General features: G+C 34.6%; 1 protein-coding gene across 1 annotated transcript in view; it reads left to right on the plus strand.

The window, feature by feature from the left end:
- Positions 1–12,932, plus strand: part of PIAS1 (protein inhibitor of activated STAT 1) — a 158,714-nt gene that overhangs the window by 104,284 nt on the left and 41,498 nt on the right. The window contains exon 7 of the mRNA XM_043983582.1: positions 7,704–7,809. Coding sequence (XP_043839517.1) covers positions 7,704–7,809 — 106 coding nt within the window. The remainder of the gene's footprint in view (positions 1–7,703; positions 7,810–12,932) is intronic.

Below are 12,932 nucleotides of genomic sequence, written 5' to 3' on the forward strand. Positions count from 1 at the left end.
TCCTTGTATCAAATTTCTCTGATAAGGACAGAACTGGGGCAAAAGCAATTAATTTTTTAAAACTACGGTTTTAGCCTAATTGAAAAAACCATAAAACAATGGATACAGTTATCTCAAAAGAAGAAATGCAAAATATTAACAACCATATGAAAAAATGCTCCAAATCACTAATAGCAAGAGAAATGCAAATAAAAACAACCCTGAGGTTTTACTTCTTCTTGTTTTGTTTTATTTTGTTTTGTTTTTTGTGGGGCAATGGGGGTTAAGTGACTTGCCCAAGGTCACACAGCTAGTAAGTGTCAAGTGTCTGAGGCTGGATTTGAACTCAGGAACTCCTGAATCTAGGACCGGTGCTTTATCCACTGCGCCACCTGGCCGCCCCCTGAGGTTTTACTTCTAGCCTTGCAAATTAGCAAAGATAACCCCCCCAAAAAAAAAACAAAAAAAAAGAAATAGTCAATGATGGGGAGGGATTATGGAAAGAGAGGCACAGTAGTGCATTGTTGTTGGAACTGTTAATTAATATGATCACTTTGGAAAGCAGTTTGGAATTATGCAAATAAAATAACTAAAATATCTAGCTCTTTAGCTTTTTAACCCAGAGGTTCCCATAAATACCAAAATAGTTATAAGTAGCACATTTTACAAAAGCAAAGAATTAGAAACAAGGTGGATGCCCATCAGTTAAGGAATGGATAAACAAATGTTTTATATTAATGCAGTGGAATATTACTGTGCAGCAAGAAATGACAAATATGATGATTATTAAGAAACATGGAAATATTTACATGAACTAATTAATACTCATTTACATGAATTGATTTCATACCTGGAACTCTCCCTCCTCCAGTCAGACTGCTGACCTCCATGGCTTCCTTAAAGTCCCAGTTAAAATCCCACCTTCTACAGGAAGCTTTTTCCAAACTCTGCTTATTCCAGTTCCTTCACTCTCTTAAGTGTCTATATATCTTTTATAACTTGTATATACATAGATGTTAGCATATTGTCTCCCCCATTAGATTGTAAGCTCCTTGAGGAGAGAGTTTACCTTTTTTGCCTTTTTTTTTAATCCCCAGTGCTTAGAGTGCCTGGATCATAACAGGGGCTTAATAAATGTTTCTTGATTAATTAATAGTAAATAGTCAAGAAAACAATATACACAGAATTATAAAAAACAAACAAAGCTCCACAGAAGACACCCCCATCCTCCTTTTTTGAAGAAGGAGGAGGTCCACAAATATGGCACACAATTTTTAGACTCTTTGATGTGATCGATTTTTCTGATTTTTTTTTTCTTTAAAATATTATTTGTTATATGGGATGACTCACTAAAATGGGGAGGACAAAGATACTATATGGAGAATATTTTGATTATGTAAAAAAAACTAAAATATATTTTTAAAATATAAATATATGCTGAAAAAAGCATAAAGAGAATAAGGTGGTGCTTGAGTTACTTCTTGAGTGTAGGAATTTTATGAAGTGAAGGTGAGGAGGGTATTCATTTTAGGCCTGAGGGGTAGAAAATGCAAAAACATGGAAACAAGAAATGGAGTACTATGAGGAAACTATTTTGACTGGATCATAGAGTCAGATGTCAAAGAATACTGAGAATGACCATGATCAAAGACATTGTCCTATACCTATGGGCAAATACCTTTCACCCAATTCTCAGCTTCCAACACTGAAAACACTGCTTTTTTGTCTGAGTCCACCAACATGCATAGCCTCCTTGTGAGACTTGGAGATTCTATTGATAAAACAGAATCCTAGAATTTCAGAGCTGAAAGGAACCATGTTTGTCTAGTCTAATCCACACCTAAAAAATAATCCCATCTATAACATAACCAACAAGTAGTCATCAAGCCTTTACTTTAAAATCCCTAATAAGGGTAACCCATTGCCTTCTAAAGCAGCCCATTCCACATCAAGCCGAGAATTCTCAATTGCTTCATATGATCCTCATGGCATGAACTTGAGGTCCTTCACCATCCTGGTTGCCCTTTTGAATGCTGTTCAGCTTATTAATATCTTTCATAAAATATGGTTCCTTAAACAGAAATGTAGCACTCCAGATATGGTCTAACCAATGAGAAGTACCACAAAACTATCACTTGCATATTTCTGAAAGTTGTGCCTCTCAGTGCAGCCCATTAGGTTTTTTCATGGCCACATCACACTATTTACCCATGTTAAATTTGCACCTCATAAGAAAAGCCATGTCTTTTTCCCTTTTTGGTAGTTGCCTAATGTCTGGGCCAACATTAACATAATCTACAAGGGCAGCCAGGTGGTACAGTGGATAGAGCACCAGCCCTGGATTCAGGAGGACCTGAGTTCAAATCTGGTCTCAGACACTTGACACTTACTAGCTGTGTGACCCTGGGCAAGTCACTTAACCCTGATTGCCTCACCAAAAAACAAACAAACAAAAAAAAAAACCCACCATAATCTAAGGAACTATATAAATTTTAATGAAAAATGTTCAGCAATAATTTTTTTTCCTTGAACTGAAAATTTGACTTACAGTTATTTTCTATTTCTAAAACAGTTAACTTGCTTTTAGGACTGAATTAAGCTTTAAATTGGAGTTTTGAATATCTAGATCCTCATATATTTCAATGAATGGGTAGATACTAGTAAAGTTATTCTTCCAATTAAGATATATAAATTTCATGTTTCTCTTTCTTGTTGTAGGGTTTTAAATTATTTGGGTTTCAGTATTGCCTTCATATAATTATTCATGCATTCATTTATTTTGGGGCACCAAGGGTTAAGTGACTTGCCTAAGGTCACACAGCTAGTAAGTGTCTAGTGTCTGAGGCCAAATTTGAACTCAGGTCTTCCTTAATCCAGGGCTGGTGCTTTATCTACTGTGCCACCTAGCTGCACCCCCCCACCACCGTGTAATTATTTTATAAAAGCTTCCTCATGGAGAGGTTTAGGATTATTTGACTTAGTGTTCTTAGTTTTCATTAACTATGAAGAAAAGAGCTATTGATCTTGAATATGGGGAATATTGTTTTCATTGGCTTTTAGCTATTCTAGAGAGACATTCTTTAATTGTGATTTTTGTTTGAATTTTTATTTTTGTGGCTTTAGTCTTATAGAGAACACAAGAGATGTCAGTATTGTGTGTGTTCTTTACCTTATTTCTATGTAAGCCAGAACAGCTGTTTCCAATTAAGTTTTTACTTTGAAATTTACCATTGGTTAACCAAAATTATAAAGTAGTCACTTAAAAATTCATTAATTCGGCGCAGGTAGGTGGCGCAGTGAATAGAGCACCGGCCCTGGAGTGAAGACGACCTGAGTTCAAATGTGGCCTCAGACACTTAACACTTAGTAGCTGTGTGACCCTGGGCAAATCACTTAACCCCAATTGCCTCACCAAAAAAAAAGAAAAATTCATGAATTGTTTAACAAAGAGATCTGAGTCACTTGAAGCACATAATATAAAAATAGATGTATCACAAAGCACATTGTCATCTCATGGATCAAATAAATAGTTTGTCCATTTTTTCCTTTATAATCTTGATATAGTTGTACATTGCTTGAAAATCAGATATGATCCTGAGGAGTTATAAATCAAATTTCTTTTAAATGAAACCATATAAATATACTGGAGAAGCTTTAATGGTGCATCCCTTAGTGAAATTGATACTTTTTTTGGTAGTGAGTCAGTACTCTGTAATTTATCTGTTTTATTATTTTGGAATTTTGTATATTTGATCATTTTAATGGAGCACACTGATAAGATTTCGAGTTGAAAGGAACCTATTGATAAATGCAGTACCTTTATTTTATAGATGAAGAAATTAAGGTTTAGAGTGGTAAAGTGATTTTTTTTTGTGGATGCATATTTCGTTTTGACAAAACACACAAACACCTTTCTCCCCCCAAAGTACATTTAACCAATACTAGTTGAACAAAACTGTCTAAAGAGTAATTATAACTGGTTATACATGTGACTTTCTACTTGGATAGTTTGTTGCTTTTTAACAGGAGGAAAGGATATGTGTCCTAAGTTTAATAACTTGGTACCAACATGGGCTATTGTATGTGACCTGAGTTGTGTTGCTGTTTGATGCTTTTTTTGCATTTTTATTGGTACTCATGCTTTTGGCTGTTTGCTTTGTATGACATTATATCTTCCTGTGTTTCTCTGAATTCTTCATATTAATTATTTTTCATGATCCACAACAATGTTACATTATGTTCATATACCATAATCTAATGGTTCCCCAATCATTGAGTACATATAACTTATTTCCATTTGTTTTGGTTTGGGTTTTTTGCTATTATAAATAGTGCTACTGTGAATATTTTTGTACATGTGGGTTTTTTATTGCTGTCAGAATCCTCTCTGGGTATAAAACTGTCTTGGAATATCAAAGGGCATAAGGAATTAGTTGCTTTTATTCTATAATTCCAAATTGCACTATCATCTCTCCTCCCAGACTCCACAGTTGAGGAACTTAGAATTTTCTTAGACTCTTCCTTCTTCTTTATCCAATCAGTTTAGTTTGAGAAGACATTTTAAAAGTGTTGACTACTGTATGTTGTCAAGATTTATCAGTTCCAACTTTAACAAATACTTGTTGAATTGAACTTTTCCTTAGTTTCACCAAAATGTGAATATACATTTTCAAATGTGTAAAGGAGAATAAAATAACAGCATAATGAGCTAGGTAATTCAAGTACTATAGCATTTTTACAGGTGAGGCTACTGAAATATAGAGAGGTTCAATGATTTGCCCAAGGTGACATAGCTAGGAAGTATTGGAGCAGAGATGCAAGCTTGGGTCTTCCTACTCTAGCATCATTGCTTTTTCCATTGCTTTAAGTAAAGGTGTGGCCCATCCAGTTAATAAAAACACTTTACCTCACCTTGAAAGAATCTTACAGCTTTTGGAGTCAAAGATTGTTTATTTCACTGGAGGTACTTTATCTGGGATAAAAGTATCTTCATTAATGATTCATTGACATCATAATGTCCTTTGTTCGTAGGACAGTATAGTTCTTTGGAGAGATTTTTATTTATTTGTATATCACCACATTAATTGCTAACTATTATCACTTTTTTCACCTTCCCAGGGAACCTTCTGTTTATGCCAAATTTTTTTTAAAAGGTCATAACCAGTCAAAACATTAATGTATTTGTTGACACTTAAAACATTCATCCATCCAGTGGAAAAAAATAGGGTGCATTTTCTCTTCTCTAGAGCCAGTTTTCATCATTATTGTGAAGATATTTTTAAAGTTCTAATAATGAAGAACAGGATATATGAATATAAAGAGCATGTTCCAAAAATCAGTATAAATAAATATGGTATTCTAAATACTATATTAAGTCATTACTCTTGGGCATACTTAATAGGGAATCAAGGATTAATAACATGATTTTTCCTCATAAGTTATAGTCAAATTTTGTATTATTTTGTGGGTAGGTGAACTAAACCCTGTCAGTGGGGAAATAAAAATTAGGTTCATATTATGGACACAAATGGCATTTTATTAATATGTAGCATTTGTTTCCCCCTTCACTTCAGTTACATGCCACAACTAGATAAAACATACCTTTTTACTGAATGTGTAATTGTGGTTTCTATTTCATCTGCTTTTAAAGATTTATGTAAAGGTTGCCTTGAGCAAGTTCCTAACTGTAGATTCAAGCTGTCAGTAAATAATTTTATAGTGTTAATTAGCATTTCTTTATCTTTTGTCATAATTGAAGCATTAAACAAACATAGTTAAGATGAGTGCCCAAAGAAGCTTTTGTAATTGTACATTAGATTGTGTGTGTGTGTGTCTGTATTTGTGTGTGTTCACAAATTGTGAAATCTAGTCATTGAAGTTAATAAACTTGAACATTTTGGCTTATCATGTGCATAAATATGGATTTACTATTTTTACCTAAAAGAAAATTATTCAACCAGAAGAACATTGTACACAGTATCATCAACATTGAGTGTTGATCTACTGTGATGGACTATATTCTTCTCACCAATGCAATGGTACAGAAGAGTTCCAGGGAACTCATGATAGAAGAGGATCTCCAAATCCAAGAAAAAAAAAGAAAAAAAGAACTGTGGAGTATAGATGCTGATTGAACCATATTATTTCTTTTGTTTTGGGTGCTGTTGGGTTTTTTTTTCTATTTTGAGGTTTTGCATCACTGCTCTGATTTTTTCTCTTGTAACAGGATTAATGCAGAAATAGGATTAATGTTATTATGTGTATATATATATATGTGTGTGTATATATCTATATCTATATGTATATGTATAGAGATATATAGACATAACCTATATCAGATTACCTGCTGTCTAGGGGAGGGGGGAGGGAGGGAGGGAGAAAAATCTGAAATTGTAAAGCTTGTATAAACAAAAGTTGAGAACTATCTTTACATGTAACGGAAAAAATAAAATACCTTATACATTAAAAAAAAATATATTGGCACTAAAAAAAAAAAAAGAAAATTATTCTCCAAAAAAATCTACACTTTAACTTTGAGAGGCAGCTTTTTGTAGTAGAAAGAACATTATATTTAGAGTGCTTGGGTTCAAATGCAAGTTCTGACACTTGCTACCCATGTAACATTTTTTTTCTTTCATTACTTAAGTTGTCTGCACTTCATTTTCCTCGTGTGTAGAATGATGGGTTTGCATTAGAAGATCACTGAGCTCCTCCCAGAGCAAAATCTGTGACCAACATATTAACAGAAAGATTGTTTTCAAAATTGTGCATGTATTTTTCAAGAAAGATCTCAAGATGGTTTCTTGTCCTAGATGTATTATTCAATAGTTGTGTGACTTAGGTACATCTCTTAACCTCTCTGTATCTCCACCTATTATTATATACATTAAAATAATTTCAAGCCTATTTTATAGGAATTTTTTGAGGTACAGATATAGTCATATATGTGAGTACTTTGAAAAAGTGTTGAGTTTTCTTCCCTTTCTTGATGTTTACTTTTGTCAAGAATACAAATAATTCAAGTCAAAATAATTTCTTCTTACTCCTCAAAGTGCCAGCCTCCTCTTCAGCCTTTCTTTAGCATCTAGTACCACATTGAAAGTTCTGTCTTTCTGTCTTCAGAAAGCTGTATTTCCTTACTAAGTACTCTAGCCTTCTTTTCTTACATTTAACCAGCTATACTTTTTCCAGTCTGGCTAGACTTGTTATTTTCTATATGCGTTTCTGCATTCCCTTTACTAGTGATGGATATGCCCACATTCATCTACCTAACTAAGCATCCTCTTCTATTTCATATCCCTTCTTAAATCTTCCTTTACTTGAAGAACTTTCCATTTGTAATCAATTCCCAGAAGTTTTCTTCCTAAGAGCATAGAGAACTGGTTGAAAGCTAAAAAGGTAGGTTTGAGGGAAGGGAAACCAGTCTCTATAATTTTATAACATCTTTTTCAGCTATATCTGTTACCTAAGAAAAATTGGTATATTGCATTTCTCTTCTCATACTGGCCTAATTTCATTTGAAGTTAGCAGGGAACCATTTCATAAAGATGCTTTCAACTAATTAGCTTTAATTTTTAAAGAAAACATGCACAGAACAGATAGCCAGGCAGAAAACTTGACTGGTGATTTGTATTTTTAAATATGCATTTCTAAAAAACGTATCTATGGAAGCCTTTATTTTTAGATCTCATTTTTCTGATTACTGCATATTTTGTGTTTTTCAGAACTATTCTATGGCAGTATATCTTGTAAAACAGTTGTCGTCTACGGTTCTCCTTCAGAGGTTACGAGCAAAGGGAATAAGGAACCCGGATCATTCTAGAGCTTTAAGTATGTATTATTCAGTCCGTTTCATGAAGATGAAATATTTTAAACATGAGTGTTAGAGTGGTATCATATTCTTAACTAAAGAAATTTACATTTGACATTATTATTAGATTGTTATCCTTCAATTCTCAAAAGATTTATGATTTTAACAGTGTGAATGCTCATTTGATACAGATTGTAGTCCCTCCTTAGCAGATGGTTGCATAAGTTATGGCCAACCTTTTGATGATAAACCTCCTTGAAAATAGCTGGTTTGGTCCTTAAGCAGCAGTATGTTAGCAGGTCTACACTTGAAATCTTTCCACTTTGGTATAAGGTCTGCCAGAACTTGTGTTGTGCTAGCATAGCTTTCAAGAACCTTAGGTTATCTCCATACCATGAATCAGAGTAGGGCTTGAGTGGAGCATTTCTCCATTGAGTACCTAAAAGCATGTATTCACTTATCTTCCATTATAGAATAAAACAAGGCACCCAACACATGTTTTTCTTGTTTCAGTCATTTGCTTAACTGAAAATGGGCATTATTTTATATTGTTGGTCCATGAACACTAAAAAAATATGTTATTGCCAAAATGGAGCATAAAGTAGGTGTTTTAAGAATACTAGGAAGGAGAACCATGGCATAATGGATACAGTGTTAGCCTCTGAGGCAGGAAGGTTAGGGTTCAAGGCCTGCTTCTGACACATAGTAGCTTTTTGACCCCAAACAAATCAGTTAATCTCTTGTTATACGCAGCCATCTTTTTTAAGACTATAAATTGTGAAGAGCCAATCGGCTTGGTAAAGGAAGTTCATTACTGGTAGTTCCCCATACTAATGAAATTCTAGTTCTCATCCAAAAATAAATAAATATTGGGAAGAAGAAAAGGAGCTTGAGGTTCTTTTGAGTTGAAGGGATGTTATGGAAAAAAAGCATGTCATTAGGGATATATGAAAGTAATCATGCAAGTAGTGAAAGAATATATATATTTTAGCAACTAGGATTAAGTGTGTCACTGTGTAAAAGACCTGTGATTTCATTGAAATAATTAAAACAATTGTAGAAAAATTGAGAGATGTTGAGAAATACTGAAAATGAAAAACATCCCTTTCAAAATGAAAAGAGCAAAACAGTTAACAGATAAGAGTAGCAGAGAAATGCGATTCTTAGATCTGAGTAATCTTTACAAAAGACCATGTAGAACAGAGATTTTTAACATGTTTGTGTTGCAGATCCCTTTGGCAATTTGATGAAACTTATGAACTCAGAATATTGTTTTTAAATACATAAAATAATACAGCAGATTATAAAGAAAACCAATGATATTAAAATAAGGTTATTAAAATATGAAAAGGTTCAAATTAATAGACATTACTATGGGCTAAGGTGGAATATTGGGTCCAAGGATTGACTAAAAACAGCTGGACTAGATGGCTTCTAAAGATTTTTCCAACTTTTCAGATTTTATCATGAACCCTCCTTTATCCAAAGAGTAACAAAAATAATTGTCATTCATCTAGGGAATATAGGAAATTTCTTAAATATTTAGGTAACTGACTAATTTTGATAGGTTTGGTTGTTTTATTGATTTAGGCAGAATAAAACCACTGACTCCCAAAGACAAACTATTTCTAGTCTGTTTAGTGAAAAGGGAACCTTTTAAAAAATTTGTTGTAGTAAAGTACTTGATCTGAAAAATACTTTGACAAGTAGGATGATTTCTTGGCCAATATAAGTAGTTACTACCTTTGGAAGATAAAACCTAAATTTCAAATTTAAATGAAATTTTATTAATGCATATTGTCTTGGGCATGTGGTTGGGGCAGGGGGGAGAATGAAGATAAAATATAGAAAAAAAACACAAACTTAAGCTCAGCCTTGACCAGATCACTCCCTTATTCGTAAAATTTCTGTGGCTTCTCATTGCCTACAAGTATAAATAAATTCCTTAGCTTAGCATTCAAGGCATTCCCCAGTCCTTCTCCAACCTACTTTCCCAGCCTTATTTCACACTGTTCCTCTTTATGTATTCTGTGGTCAAGCCAGACTAGACTACTAGCTATTTCCTGCTATCATCCTGCCCTCTCTGACCTACATACATTTATGGAGGCTAACTCCTTCCCCTACACCTCCCTTCCTAAAATGGATTTCCCCCCATTTTATTTTCCCATTGGAACTTTTCTCTTCCTTAAGTGTAAGTTTTAGGTAGCTCCATGAAACCTTTCCTGCTTCCTCTACTCCCTTCTCCCAAATAGAAGTGATTTCTCCCTACCTGAATCTTCCATGGTTTCCTTTTTAATTTTCACTATGCACTTAGTATATTCTAATTTATATTATAGTTGTATGCGTGCCTTATTCCAAATGAGTATAAATAAGCACAAAACCTGTTTCACCTTTGTATCCACAGATTCAAATTCTATATAGAAGATGCTTAATAAATGTTTGTTGAATTGCACTATAAATGTATCAAGAACATTTAAGTGCTCACATGTATGAAGAGCTTATTAAAAAGAATCTTCAAGGCAGTTTCTTGATTTAACTTGATATGTTGAATTTGAGGCGGTGGTAGTAATGCCTATAAATTGAGCTGTTAGGTCACTTAACTACAAAATTTAAAGGTGCTACCAGGCAAGGGGCTAGCAGCAAGCAACTATGGTATGCTGAGTCTGCTGAAGAGGAGTATGGCAATGATGGGAGAGAGTAGTAAAAAGACATTGTAAACTTTACAGAGCACTATATGAGTATCAATTGTTATTTCATTGTTTGGAGAAAGGTGGTAGAATTTTGGAGACAGACATAAATGATGATCACCTACAGGTTACATCAAGAGCTCACTTTGACACCTCCTGGCAAAAATATTGTGGAGGAGGGCAGCTAGGTGGCACAGTAGATAGAGCACTGGTCCTGGATTCAGGAGGAACTGAGTTCAAATCCAACCTCAGACACTTGATACTTACCAGCTGTGTGACCCTGGGCAAGTCACTTAACCCTCATTGCCCTGCAAAAAAACCCAAAAAAACAAATAAAAACAAAAACATTGTGGAGATAGAGTTAATAAGCTGGTGATCACTTAGGAGGAAGAATGAAGACAACAGGACAGGCTTTCTTTCTACCTCCTTATAGAACACATCTTTAAATATAATCTCAGAATTTCATCTCATAATGCTGGAATAGATTACCCTTTGCCTCCCCAAATGTCATTTCATTGAGGTCGTATTCATTTTCAGGAATCGTCCTCTTAAGATGTAAGTGCATAGGGCAGCTAGGTGGCACAGTGGATAAAGGATTCAGGAGGACCCGAGTTCAAATCTGGCCTCAGACACTTGACACTTAGTGGCTGTGAGACTCTGGGCAAGTCACTTAACCCTCATTGCCCAGCAAAAAAAAAGAAAAATATGTAAGTGCATGTAGAATTTTGTTGAAAGTCTATCTGATATGGCCACTTGAACTTGTTTTTACCTAAAACCTTAATTTTTAGATTAACAACTTACCAGGAACTAATTGACAGATAGCCAAAGACAAGAGTCAGAAACAAGATAGACACCTGGCCAAGGTGGAGGGATTCAAGGAGTGTCACATGCAGAAAGGAATCTAGGGGCCGTTATAGGGTGCTGAGGAGGGCACAAAAGACAAACCTTGCCTACCATACAACTTTAGCTAGGGGTGACCCTGATTGTGCCACTTGAAATCATCATAGATAGCCACTTTTGCTATCCCCTAATGCAAAAAATCAGTATTGTAAGTAAGTGAACTCAAGTAGGAAAATGAGTAACAAGAAATAGAAAATTCCCTGTGTACTTTACACTTTCACTCAGAAGGCATTTATGAAGTGCCTGCTATGTGCAAAGCCCTGAGCCAGATGCTCAGAATACAGAAGCAAAAATGAGAGGTCCTGGGTGTGATTGGGAGTGATATTGAGAGATTTTTTTGGAGATGTAAAATTGGAGAAAAAGAATTTGTAACTTCTCATGGAATGGCATGTAAGTACTCTGCAGAATGAAAGTAGGGGTAATAGATAACTTGAAGAGAGAAGAGCAGGTTTGCAGCACATGCTAAAGGGAATTGTGACAGGAAATCAGTTAGGATTTGCCTTGTAGCAGTGAGGGCCCAATCGAGAAAAAATAATCTAATTTTGAAAATATCCCTCATGCAACTAGCATCAAAGGAGAATTGTTTTAGAGCTAGAAGGGACATTGGCAGCAATCTAATCTCCAGTCCCCTCATTTTACAAATGAAATGTTTGGAGATTTAGAATGGTAGGTGATTTCCTCAAATCCCAAAATAATAATAGGCAAGGATTAAACAGAGGTCCTCTTACTCTAAAGTCATCAGTCTTTCTATTATGCTAAAACAGAGGTAGTTTTTAATTAGTAAGCTAGTCTGTTGTATACCCAGAACTCTGAGTGGTAAGTCGATAGAGCTAATTGGATATTCTGAGAGTCCACTGCAGAAAAGAGTTCTTAATACAGATTCAGAATTCATTGGTGGGGTTATTTCTTTCTCTACTCTGCTGAAACAAACTAGGGTTTAAATTATGATTCTATAACTTTTTTTTTTTAGTGAGGCAGTTGGGGTTAAGTGACTTGCCCAGGGTCACACAGCTAGTAAGTGTTAAGTATCTGAGGCCGGATTTGAACTCAGGTACTCCTGACTCCAGGGCCAGTGCTCTATCCACTGTGCCACCTAGCTGCCCCTATTCTATAAATTTAAAAATAGTCTAAAAGAATTTAAGGAGGTCTGTATATTTTTCTAACATTGTATACAAAATTCTAGAAGACAGAGCTTTCTACTTTCACTGGCAAAAAAAGTAACCCATTTCAGCCTTCAGCCTCATCCTAATGTAAGCTACAAGGAAATTACAATTAGGATTGGAGAAACCAGGAAGTGAAGGTATTCTTTATTTTCTCAGTCTTTATTAGAATATACTTAGAAGGAATCCTTGAGAATTATTTTATTTATACTTGACATTTAATTGTTCATTGGCAAGTTGGGACTTGGTACAAGTACGTGAAAATGAGAATTCCTATAGTTTTTCAGAATTTTTAATCTCCTCTCTCTTTGACCTTGTATACCCAACTTAAGTACTATATGCCACATTTTCTGGATGCAAAATTTTTTTGAAATTCTAAGAATATTTAATAAAATA

Source organism: Dromiciops gliroides, chromosome 2, assembly GCF_019393635.1.
Source record: "Dromiciops gliroides isolate mDroGli1 chromosome 2, mDroGli1.pri, whole genome shotgun sequence".
Taxonomy (NCBI): Eukaryota; Metazoa; Chordata; class Mammalia; order Microbiotheria; family Microbiotheriidae; genus Dromiciops; species Dromiciops gliroides.